The 11,357-nt window shown below is 34.2% G+C and overlaps 2 protein-coding genes across 4 annotated transcripts; both read left to right on the top strand.

Moving 5' to 3' along the window:
* Window positions 1-4,112: 4,112 nt before the first annotated feature.
* On the top strand, window positions 4,113-5,456 carry LOC111448942 (ethylene-responsive transcription factor 3-like). The gene has a single exon (XM_023088736.1). The coding sequence runs from the start codon at window positions 4,386-4,388 to the stop codon at window positions 5,043-5,045; it is 660 nt and encodes a 219-aa protein (XP_022944504.1). The 5' UTR covers window positions 4,113-4,385; the 3' UTR covers window positions 5,046-5,456.
* A 149-nt stretch (window positions 5,457-5,605) lies between these two features.
* Window positions 5,606-10,992, top strand: LOC111448941. Of its 3 annotated transcripts, none has more exons than XM_023088735.1 (7): window positions 5,606-6,190; window positions 7,617-7,856; window positions 8,046-8,118; window positions 8,537-8,601; window positions 9,242-9,351; window positions 9,643-9,890; window positions 10,553-10,992. In XM_023088735.1, exons 1-6 carry the CDS (start codon window positions 6,176-6,178, stop codon window positions 9,878-9,880), a joined length of 741 nt encoding a protein of 246 aa, XP_022944503.1. In that variant the 5' UTR covers window positions 5,606-6,175; the 3' UTR covers window positions 9,881-9,890; window positions 10,553-10,992. The 3 variants fall into 3 exon arrangements, with proteins under 3 accessions (XP_022944503.1, XP_022944502.1, XP_022944501.1); XM_023088734.1 differs by having other exon boundaries at window positions 5,606-6,193; window positions 10,654-10,992; XM_023088733.1 differs by having other exon boundaries at window positions 5,606-6,193.
* Window positions 10,993-11,357: the final 365 nt, after the last annotated feature.

Below are 11,357 nucleotides of genomic sequence, written 5' to 3'. Positions count from 1 at the left end.
ATAAAAAAAAAAAAAAAAAAGTGAAAATTTAAAGATTTATGTAAGCATAAGATCCAATTAAATGAGAGTAAAAATTGAATTTAGTTGGTAAGGTTTAAATAATTAGTTGGGGAATTTAATATATGTGTTGAAAGGAAGAGGCAGAGATCTCCGTACACAATTCATGTGGGGAACCCTTCACCAATATCTGCCCTTTGGATTCCATGGCCCCCACTTTAACCTCTTTTCCCTATTCCCCATCTCCCCTCCTATCACTCCCCTCCACGTGGCATCTCACCCTCCAACAATTATTTTATGCTAATAACCCTTTATTTCTTTATTTATTTATTGTCCAAGATTAATTAAACACCCCTTAAAAATAAACCAACGTGTAAAAAAAACAAACTCTAACCAGTAATGTTCAACTATATATATATGTTTATTTATTTATTTATAAATGTTAGCATGTTATCAAATTATTCGAATTATTGGAATTGGAAAAAGAAATAATAATTAAAAATTTAATTGTCACATTTTTATTTTTATTTTTATTTTGATTTATTATGTCTATTCTAAAATTGGGAATCTAATTTACCAGCTGTATATTCGACGGCAAATCCAGATGTTTTCCACTAAAAGAAGACACGTTTTTCAAACTCCATATTTAAAATTAATAAATTTAATTCAACACAAATATTTAAAAAATATAATGCTTAAATAAAAAAAAAAAATGAGACTTTACTCTGACTGTGAGATAATTTCGATTTTAAATGATTTTTTTTTTTTCAAAAATGTGAATTTGTATTAAATGAACGTCATCGAATTTATGAAGGGGAGAGCGGGGCCCAGGAAAACGGCACTCACGCTGTCCGTTGCGCGTTGGAGAAACCCAGTCGCGGTGGGCCCACTCCAGACCCTCTACGGGGTCCGAACGAACTTGTGGACAAGGAATTCCCTCTGACACGTGGCCACCGTCTGTTGGATTCTCTGTCGACAGATGGCATCTGTAGCTGTCGGTTCATTTTGTGGGTTCTGTCTCTCGCATCCGGGTCGTTTTCGTTTTGGGCCAACCCGCCCAGTTTTTTCACCCGGTTAGAGTCTTTCTTACGCTAAATTAATAAAAATATTTATAAATTTTATATTTTATCTTACATATTTTTAAATCTTCCAACCCTTTCAATACTCTTCCATATATGAGATGATTTGTAAAATAAAATTTTAAAGGGTATGGTGTTGCTCAACACACTTCATCGGTCCTCATCTTCAACATCGACTCTACTTAATCTGACCAATCATAAAATGTGAAGATTAAAGCTCGGTTCAGGGTCGAGTCCAATGGGCTTGAACCATTGTTTGGGCTTAGATCGGGTTGACCCACCTTTTAATAATCAAGCATAATATTCGAGGTTCATTAGATAGGAGTAACTATTATTTTTTAAATTATTCTCTAAGATTTTCTTAATTAAAATAGTATTAAAATTGATTGAATATTTTTTTTAATTGAGTTTGTTTTAAAATTTTAGCATTTTTATTATTTTTATCCGATAAAGTTACTATTATTATAGAATTTTATTAACTTGTACTTGAATCTTCTGTATTATTGTAATTATTGACATACAGTTATCCGATGCTTATTTTCCACATATCGTCATTATTTCTTCTCTAGTAAAAAAAGTTCACGTAGGTTTTCTACCTCCATGCAATATTGCTTCCCCTTTCACCCATTGTGGAAAGTTCTCTATGGTAAGAGTTTGGACCGTCTCAAGTAGAAGTTTTTTTTTTTTTTTTTTTTTTTTTAATTTTCAGACTTCCTAACCATTGACGATCTGTTCCGAGACTTTAAAATACCCCAAACAAAGTTCATATTTTCATTTCCGGGCTTTTATTATGAACTTGAACACCAAATGCCTCAAATCAAAGAGTTAGACGATGTAGTATGTGCAAACTCGAGCAATCAAACTAAACTAAAAAATGGTATCCTGGGCAATTTCAATAATCGAGTTCAATTGAACAAATGATAGGTCAAGATCATATTGTTCATTGGGAATTGAAGAGGGGAGAACGAGCCGACATCGAACGATTCATTTCTCTTTCTTGTTATCGTGGAATTCGTCATCAAGATGGGCTATATTTGCTCGAGAATGGGGAGTTGCTTTCTTTATATATATATATATATATATATATATATATATATATATATATAATTTTATTAATTAAAATTTATGTTAAAAAAACTGTTTGTTTTTTCTATTTTACATTTAAAGGTCCTCTTTAAACTCATAAATTCAAATGGAAAATTGGTTATTAAAATTTGTAAAATATATTATTTCACAATGTTAACAAACCAACAATGGTAAATAACATTATTTAAATATCATTTTTCCTTTTAAAATGTCCCCCAATAGTAAGAAAGTTATCACATGTTACCTACCGTGTTTACTTTTAACTCCAACCAAATATTAGGAAGATAATTGAATTATCAACTTTAATTGTATCGTAATAATATTTAATTAATATAATGTTTCTTAAAAAATCAATTAAATAATTCGCCCTTTAAAATCCATTAATACGTGAAATGTATTATTTTTTTAAAATTATTTTATTTTAGGATTAAGAAAATCTGATTGATTAGAACTTTTTTTTTTTGCCGACCTCCATTAAAAATATGAAGAAAAAAAAAAGGCTCCAATGGTATGATTACCTCGTCACCCCAAAATGAAATAAGCGATCTTGTAGTTTTTTGTTTGTAAAGATAGGTTGTTATGTGCTCGGTTTTATTTTCCCATTGAAACGGAACGTGAACTGTTTTATAACAGCCGTTTATAGGAAATTAACTTGAATTAGCTTTTTGAGCATAATTCAGATACTGATAAAATTTCAAGTCCGATCATTAGCATAATTCAAATGTTTTATAACAGAGTAAGAAATGTTTTGTTTCCCTGTCCAACGGATTTGTGAGATCTCACAAGGCTATAGACGGGAAGGAAACATTTCTTACAACAATGTGGAAATCTATTCTTCTTATCAGACACAGTTTAAAATATTGACAAATCTCACGCGATTGGATAGGGGAATGAACCATTTCTTACCCGGGTGTAGAAACCTCATTTATCAGACACTTTTAAAATGTCGAGGGGAGCCTGGAATGGAACGTACAAGAGGATTTATTACATTTATTTTGGAAAAAGAAAAGATATCTAAAAATAACATTAAATAAAATTGAAAAAAAAAGGCAACTTTAATTTGAAGCTTAAATTCTTAAAATGAAGAAGAAGAAGAAAAAAAAAAAAAAAAAAAGAGACTTAGTTGTCGTCCATTGTTCAAGCAACATCTTTTTATTGTGTTGCTTGTGCTTAAAAACTTTAAATTCAAACAAGAATTTTAAAAAAGAAATTTGTTTTTTTTTTTATTATTCCAAATAATAAAAAAGAAAGAGAGAAAAAAGCATAAAGTCAATTATGTAATAAAAAAGAAAAGATCTTGAAGGACACGACGACCATATAGTGGAAGAAAACCCGCTTAATAAGACAGTAAGCCTAATTTTGCTCAAGCCCACTTTGTGGGGGCCCACACTTCCATTGCTTACTACTGCCACGTGTTATTACCATAACCTATCCACCTAAATATTATTACTATACCACCACTATTCAAACTTTATTCTCAGCATTTTATTTTTACCTTTTTTACCCTTTTAACATTTTAATTTATATATATATATATATATAAATATTCAAATATATTCTTAAAAACGGTACTCTATGATTTTGAAATACAAATAAATAATGTTTTTCTCACCTTAGTTTCAGAGATATTTTATATATTATTGATTAATTTATTTAAAAATTAAATTTATGGTCAAAAGTTTTTTTTTAAAAGATGTAAAAACTCTATTATTAAAAAAAAAGAAAAGAAATAGGTGTTTTTATCGAGGGATAGGATGAAAAAGATATAAAAACTATTTACGATATTATTATAGGTTATTTCTCGAGTGTACGTATAGGACCGATATGTATATGTGCTGTCAGAATTAAGGGTATTTTGGTCATTTCGTCAAATGTTTTTTTTTTAAAGAAATTAAATTACATTAAATTAAATTTCTTGAATTATTATTTTTTTTTAAAAATAAAAATTACACGAACCAGTGAACCCGGACCCGGATCTCTGAAACTCTCATCGCTGAGAGAGAGAGGAGAGATAAAACGGACCCTAGAGGTTGAAGAAGAAGAAGAAAAACCAGAGACAAAAATGGAGATCCAAAATTGACAGTCGGATTTCGAAGGATGTGGTAGTCATCTTCCCGAGCTTAACGATTCCTTTTTTCCTCTTGACAATCTACCATCTCCGGCCATTTTTTTTTTCTTGATCCCCTTGTCTTATTTCGGTTCGAAGATTTTCCGCTTTCATCCATGCGGCGAGGCAGACCCTCAGATCCATTTACAGCTACAGAACTACCAAAATTGACAGTTCATCCTGAAAATCCTGTCAAAGAGATACGATACAGAGGCGTTCGGAAGCGTCCTTGGGGCAGATACGCCGCTGAGATCAGAGATCCCTGGAAGAAAACTAGGGTTTGGCTCGGTACCTTTGATTCAGCTGAAGAGGCTGCTCGGGCCTACGATAATGCTGCTCGGACCCTCCGTGGAGCCAAGGCCAAAACTAACTTCCCTCTACATCCATCCACGATTTCCATTCAACAACAAATTCCGTTCTACCAATCGCCGCCAGATTTGCACGATTCGAACGGTTATGGTGCCAAGATTGAGTGTGTTCAGGCTAATAGGCCTACGTCGAGCAGTTTGAGTTCCACCGTGGAGTCGTTTAGTGGACCGCGGATTTCTAACCCTTTGTCGTCGCTGTCTATGGTTCGCCGGAGGCCGGTGCAGCCAGTTTCGCCGGACGACTGCCATAGCGACTGTGATTCGTCCTCCTCGGTTGTTGATGATGATGAGGTCTGTGTGCTCGCTTCTTTCCGTCGAGCCTTGCCCTTCGATCTTAACTTACCGCCTCCCATGGACGTCGTGGATTTAACAGGTGACGATCTTCAAGCTACTGCTTTATGCCTCTGATGAGTGATGCGCCGATCTTGCTTTATATCATCGTGGTTTAAAAATCCTCCTCGTTTTTCTTTCTTCTTCCACATTTCTTCTGTTTTTTCTATCTTATTTTCTCGGGAAAAACACTATAACTGAAAATTTTCAAATATGGTGGTAAGTTGAAGAGAATTTGGTCGCCGCCCTCCACCCTCTCTCCCCTGTTGTCTGTCGATCCCTACTTTGTTGTTAGACTTATTAGAAGAACTGGGTTCCCTTCGACGACCATGGGCTATATATTGTTGTCAGATCATTGAAGCTTTTTAGCATCGTTTAAGCTGCTGTGTATCTGGGATTTTCGTTTCTTGATCCGATTCACATCATGAAATCCTTACTACTGTACAAATATTTACCCATCTAATTTAAAGAATCTGCAGTGTTCTAATCGCCATGAAACTTTTCTTACCCATCTCTGGTTCTTTTCATATCTATTTGAATTGCATTGTTCAAAGTTTGTTTGATCTGAAAATTTGTTGGAAGACTAGAACATTGAGTGTTCATGCTATTTGGGTTTGCAAATATTGAATTGGGGGAGATGGGCATTTAGGGTTTTTGTTTTTGATAAGAAACATTTATTGGCACATGTGATATGCTCGATTCTGATCTCAATATGCCCAAAACCCAATAGAGGCGGGGGCACCCTTCCCGAGCTTCCCCCCGCTTTAGGCAGAGGCCTTCACCAGCTGCTTTCCTTCCCAATGCCATGTGCTTGCAAACCTAAATGATTCAAAAGGGTTAAAAACTGATTCAAAGGGTTTTGTTTAGCCAATTTCCCTAAAGTTACACGTTTTGTTTGCATCTGTTCATGATTTTCATGGTGGGTTTGGTGTGAACATAATCATATTGGTCTCTCAGGTGAGGATGGTCGGCCCATGCTCGTATAATTTATAGCCATCATCCATCTCTGTTAGCTCTTTTTTTCGTGTTTCCTTTCTTTAGAGGTGAAATATATTGCATTATGAATAGAGTAAATCATAACTTGCTACATTCAACCTTGTATTGTATTATGAGCTTGTGGTTAAATTTGTTATTTAATATAGAAAAATGAAGAGGAGTGAAAAATTGAACAAAATCTTTGAGATTGATTTGAAAGGAAGGCCCAGCCAATGACTATCAGGCAGGTGGTATGATTTTCTTCACTTTTCCTTTTTCTTTACTTTGAAACCTCTCGATTTTAGCAATTATGATCACTTGTTCTAATATAACTAATATGATTGTCGTAAGAAATTTGGACTTTGTGGACAACATTGGCATATGTTCAAGTTTAGGGTCATGTTTGTGAGAAGTGCTTTAGAAAACGTGAGCGAGTAAATGCGTTGAAAATGAGTAGGTAATCGGGTATGAAGAATTGATAACTAATCATGTCCCACACCCTCGTATTGACACAACAATAACAATAAAGACCTATCTAATATGAAAGTAAGTAAAAGAGAGTTTGTAACGGATATGTAATCATAGATAACATGGCTGAAGCATCTATCGCGCTTTGGTCAAATATAACCGTGACACATGGGCGATGGCGGGTGGTGCTTTCCATCTTTCCTTCAAAGCCACACCAATGATTCCGCTCTCTCTTCCATCCACCAATTTGTTTCAATTCTGACTGTTTGGTGACCATTCTTCCTACCACCTAACTATGTTATCCTTCTCATTCTTCTTTTTCTTTTCTTTTGGATTTTATATTGTCTTTCAACTCTCTTTCTCAATTTTGAATTTTGAATTTAGTTTTAAAATATTATTTGAGGTTAGTGTATAATTAATTTTTTTTAAAAATACTCTTGAATTTTGATTTTTTTTAAATACCTTTTAATTTTAAAATACAAGTTTCATTAATACTCTTAAACTTATAATAATAATAATAATAATAATAATAATAAATATCTTTACCGATAGTACCACGTTTCAAAAATACTCAAATTTTCAAAAGTAACATAAAAAAATTTTGGATATACCTATGAGGTGCCAATAAAGAGTTTTCATTTATATATTGATAATAAGAATTCTTTTGAACGTTTTTAAGGTAAAAATGTTACTGCTACTTTTAAAATTTAATGGGCGTTTTTTAAACATAATACTAATGGTAAAGATATTTTTTATTTTTTATTTTTGAAAGTTTAAGAGTATTTTCGAAAAAGGTGATTTAATCCAAAACTAGCATAAAAGTAATTTTTAGATTTTTTTTTTAAAGTTAAAAGATATTTTTCAGACTTTTGAAAATTTAGGGTCGTTTTTAGATTAAATACAAAGTTTAAACATATTCTTTATCTATTTACCCTTAATTTGATGTATAATAGGTTTCTTAAGTTCGAAAAGACGGCCAATTATAATTTAGGGTATTAATTTGGCATAAGTAGGTTACGTTAATGGTGCCTAAACTTTAAATAGTATATTAAAAATTTGTAGATTTATTATATATAAAATCAAAAATTTAAAAACTTATTATAAATTAAATTGGAATTTTAAAATAATTTATATGTTTAAAGATTAAAATTTTAATTTAACCTTGCTATTTGGCCCAAAACTTCAACAAGTTTCAACTTTTGGCAGACCGGGAATTGGTTACTTGTAGAGGAAGAAAGAAAGCATTGGAGCATCGAAGTCTCCTCGAATTATTGGGAGGAAATCGTCAAAATCCTGAGTATTCAATCTGGAAATCAAATCTCGACCACTATGCAGAGAATAAAGGCCTCAGGAATTTCGATTGTAAGCTCGATTTCAGCAGCTAGGTTGAAGAGGAAGGCCGTCAATTCATGGACGGCCGTTCAGGATACTTTCTATTCCACCAAGGTGACTGAATTTTCGGATTTTGATTTCGGTATTGTTTGTAGGTTATAGAAACTCGGTATTCTGGATGCTGTTTGAAGTATAATCGTTTTCATCGAGCGTTTCTGTTTAATTGTATCTGAAAGATGTAATGTTATCAAGCCCTATGTTCTCCATTGTTTACATTGTGGCTTTGATCTTGCGTGTTTTTAGAATGTATTCGAAAGGCACAGGGTGGTTTTTACAGTAGGGACTTCCATTGCTTCAGTTGCAACTGCCTGGTTTGGTGAGTTTTCTTGTAGGTTTTCGTTTAAGTTTTGCATTTGATTATCGTTGTACTGTTAAAGAATCAGTAGGCTTAAGAGACCGAGAGTTAGGTTACGATGAATTCATTCTACTCAACTCATATTCTTTTGATACGTATATTGCTTATTTGTTTTACTATGATATTGTAGCTCTTACTCCCTATAAACTGGAAGTTGTATGGATACACTTTGGAATTTTTTGTTAAGCAATGCGTTTGGTTTACATTCTATTCCAAATCTAAATAAAATGAATGAGGAAGGATTGATATCTTAAGTTGAGGATCAATGTGAAACATTAGGACGAACTATTGGGTTTTGTTTGTTGGAGTCAATAAATTGTGTGTTGATTGTATGCTTAAGAGTTTAGCAGAAGTTAAAGTTTCATTGATTTTGCTGCAGGGTACTCTTTACGCCACTATCATAACATCCAAGTTGACAGACGGCTCGAATCTATTGAGGAAGCTGTAAGCATCTTCGTGTCAATCATTTTATTTATTTGAATGTAATCCAGCCATAATTGCATAGCCATGACTTTTCATTTGAATCCTTTTCAATTTTGTTCTCTTTTGTTTCAAAGAATTTAATGGCAACTAAGCGCAACCGTCCCAGCACTTTCTGCGTCCATTTTTCCTTCAGTATATGCATGTTTGCTTCATTTTAAGCACTAAAAGTTTGAAAGGAGACGTGAGTGATCGTTGACCCTGCCCCTGATTTTCTAAAGATGAAAAAGGAAAAGAAATGGCTTTGGAAGAGTCAAACAGTAGGAGAATGCATTATAGAGTCACAAATAAGAAAGATCACTGGGTAAAGACTACAAATTAGACAAAGAGAGCTCCTTTAGCCGAGAAATTTTTGATCTTGTCAAGAGATTTTATCGCCCCTTTGATTGGGTCAATCTTCTTTCTCTTGGAAGTTTAACAGCTTGTTTCCATATGGGCCTCCTCTTCAAGTCCTAATCTAACATATCCATCATCCAAGGCTTAACAGATTTTTGTACTGCTACTCCTATGCCCCCTCTTTCTTTTGCACTTGAGCGCTCTCGTTATGTCATCTCCCTACACTAATAGTGGTTAGATTCTCATTCTTCGTTTTTGTTCATGGCAGATGAGAAACACACATCAACTTGAGCATTCTGAACTTGCAAAGGTGGTTAATCCTGGACATATCAGCGTGCCTGCCTGCTTTGCGAATGCTGGAACTACCTTAATTATTGGGTCTGATTCTGTTTTCTAATTCCTTTTAATGATGCTATCGTTTTCATTTTCGCGTGGACTTCAAACTCTCTTGGATGTTTAGTTCCATTATTTGGGGCCGATAAAATGCTGAAAAATCCTGTATCCTCCGAATGATGTGATGATCACCGGTAGTTGTTACTTGTATAGTTTTCTATTTTCATTACTTTATAGCTCTATCATCTAATTCTGAACTTCAATACACTACTATCTGAACGTTTATTATCCATGCTCGATTCTCTAAAGTTGTGATTTTCTGATTCGATTGTGCAGATATTGCTTGGGATGGCGAGGTGGAAAACGGCATGCGAGCAAGCAATTGAGAAGAGAGCAGATGAAGTTGCTAGGGGAGATACAACCCAGATGGCAATTTCTCACGAGGCTAAAACCTAAAGAGCTGAACTTTCCATTTAAGAGATCATCGGGCAAACCTGGGGTGCAAGAAAGTGGCAGCCAAAATACGGAACAAAACTCCAAAAGATGCTGCAGCACAAGAACATCAGGGAGCTAGCTGTTCAGCGGTAAATCTCATTCTTCTCTTATCAATTGAAAATAGATAGGAAATGCGAATTCATTTTTCAATACTTTGAAACTTATTCAACGTTATAAGTTTTCATTTTGTTTTCAATAGTTTCATAAAATTGTGATCAAATAACTTGTGAAGTTTCACGTACATCGACATCATTAGTCACAATTTTGGGATTTTGGAAGGAAGATTAGTTTCGTTGGCACGAGTGTCAATGGGGTAATTTTTGTTTTGAGCTGTATAACAGTGGTAGGGATGTAAAATTGTGTTTACTCCCCACACTAGTTTCAAGGACTGCGATGGTGAATACATTCTTCATCTTTGTCCTCGTTTTTGGTTCCTATCTTATTTAACTCGCATTTAAATTACATAAAGTATTGTCGTGAATCAAATTGAACCATTCATGTTTTGTTAGTTCAATGTCATGAACGTATTAGAGGAAACGAACATGCTCAAAATAGGTCTTTTTTCGACTTCAATGAGATTGATGTTATAGTAGCTCCATGGATCCGCCGTTTGAACGATGATATAATAGGAACTTGGATTTCATTAAGATAAAAGAGCCTCTAAACTCGATGCTTATAACATAGGAAATAAGAGCTAAACCAGCAGCATCTTTCATTCATGAAGCAACTGACCTCTATCTCTCAAATATAGATGTTTGGCCTGAGACTGAAGTGACTCTGTGCTGCAACGAAAGGATCGCGATCGACATCATCGTTAGCTGCACGGTAACACTTTTTCCTTTTCGATGGCAGGAAGAGGTCTTCACAGAAAATGGCACATGGAGGTGAAGCTGACGTCTCGTGTTCTTCGCCTTTCTTACGGTGTGAGGACACCAAGATTTCCTTGAGCTTCCTGAAACATTTCACAAGCTCCTTCATCCTCACCAAGCTGCCTGGTTGGCTTGTCTGGTTGGAGCCTCTTATACCTTGAGTGCCAATCACTGAATCACGCATAACTCATGGTGGTGCTTATGCTTATTTCATGGAAGCCTCAAGTGTGCTTTTATGTATGCCTCCTCTAAAGTAGTTACTTCATGCATAGGTCGGCGCTTTCCTAGCTTTCTTTTGTACGGAACTTGGAGAGTCGTTTATAAAACTTATGGTTTAAGTTTCGGATGGCTTGAGCTTCCTAAAAATAAAAATATTTAATTAGGAAGATCATAAGTGTAAAAAATACTATCTCCATTGAAACGAATTATTTCGAGAAAATAAAAAGAAAAATCATGAAAATTTATGCTTAAATTGAACAATATCGAAGCCTTTTAAAGAAATCAAAAGTAAAACCACAAAAGCTTATAGACATTGTCATGCCATTTATATGGTATATCAAGTGAAATAAAATTAGTAAATTGAAAAGGAACGAGAGAAATTAATGGGGCTAGGATGCAAATACAACCAATAAAATTATGACACGTGTTTAAAACACTTGAATTTCGAAAACTGCAATGCTGACTTGT

This window comes from Cucurbita moschata, unplaced genomic scaffold, assembly GCF_002738365.1.
Source record: "Cucurbita moschata cultivar Rifu unplaced genomic scaffold, Cmos_1.0 Cmo_Scf00010, whole genome shotgun sequence".
NCBI classification, from domain to species: domain Eukaryota; kingdom Viridiplantae; phylum Streptophyta; class Magnoliopsida; order Cucurbitales; family Cucurbitaceae; genus Cucurbita; species Cucurbita moschata.
This window is presented reverse-complemented; position numbering and strand designations above follow the sequence as displayed.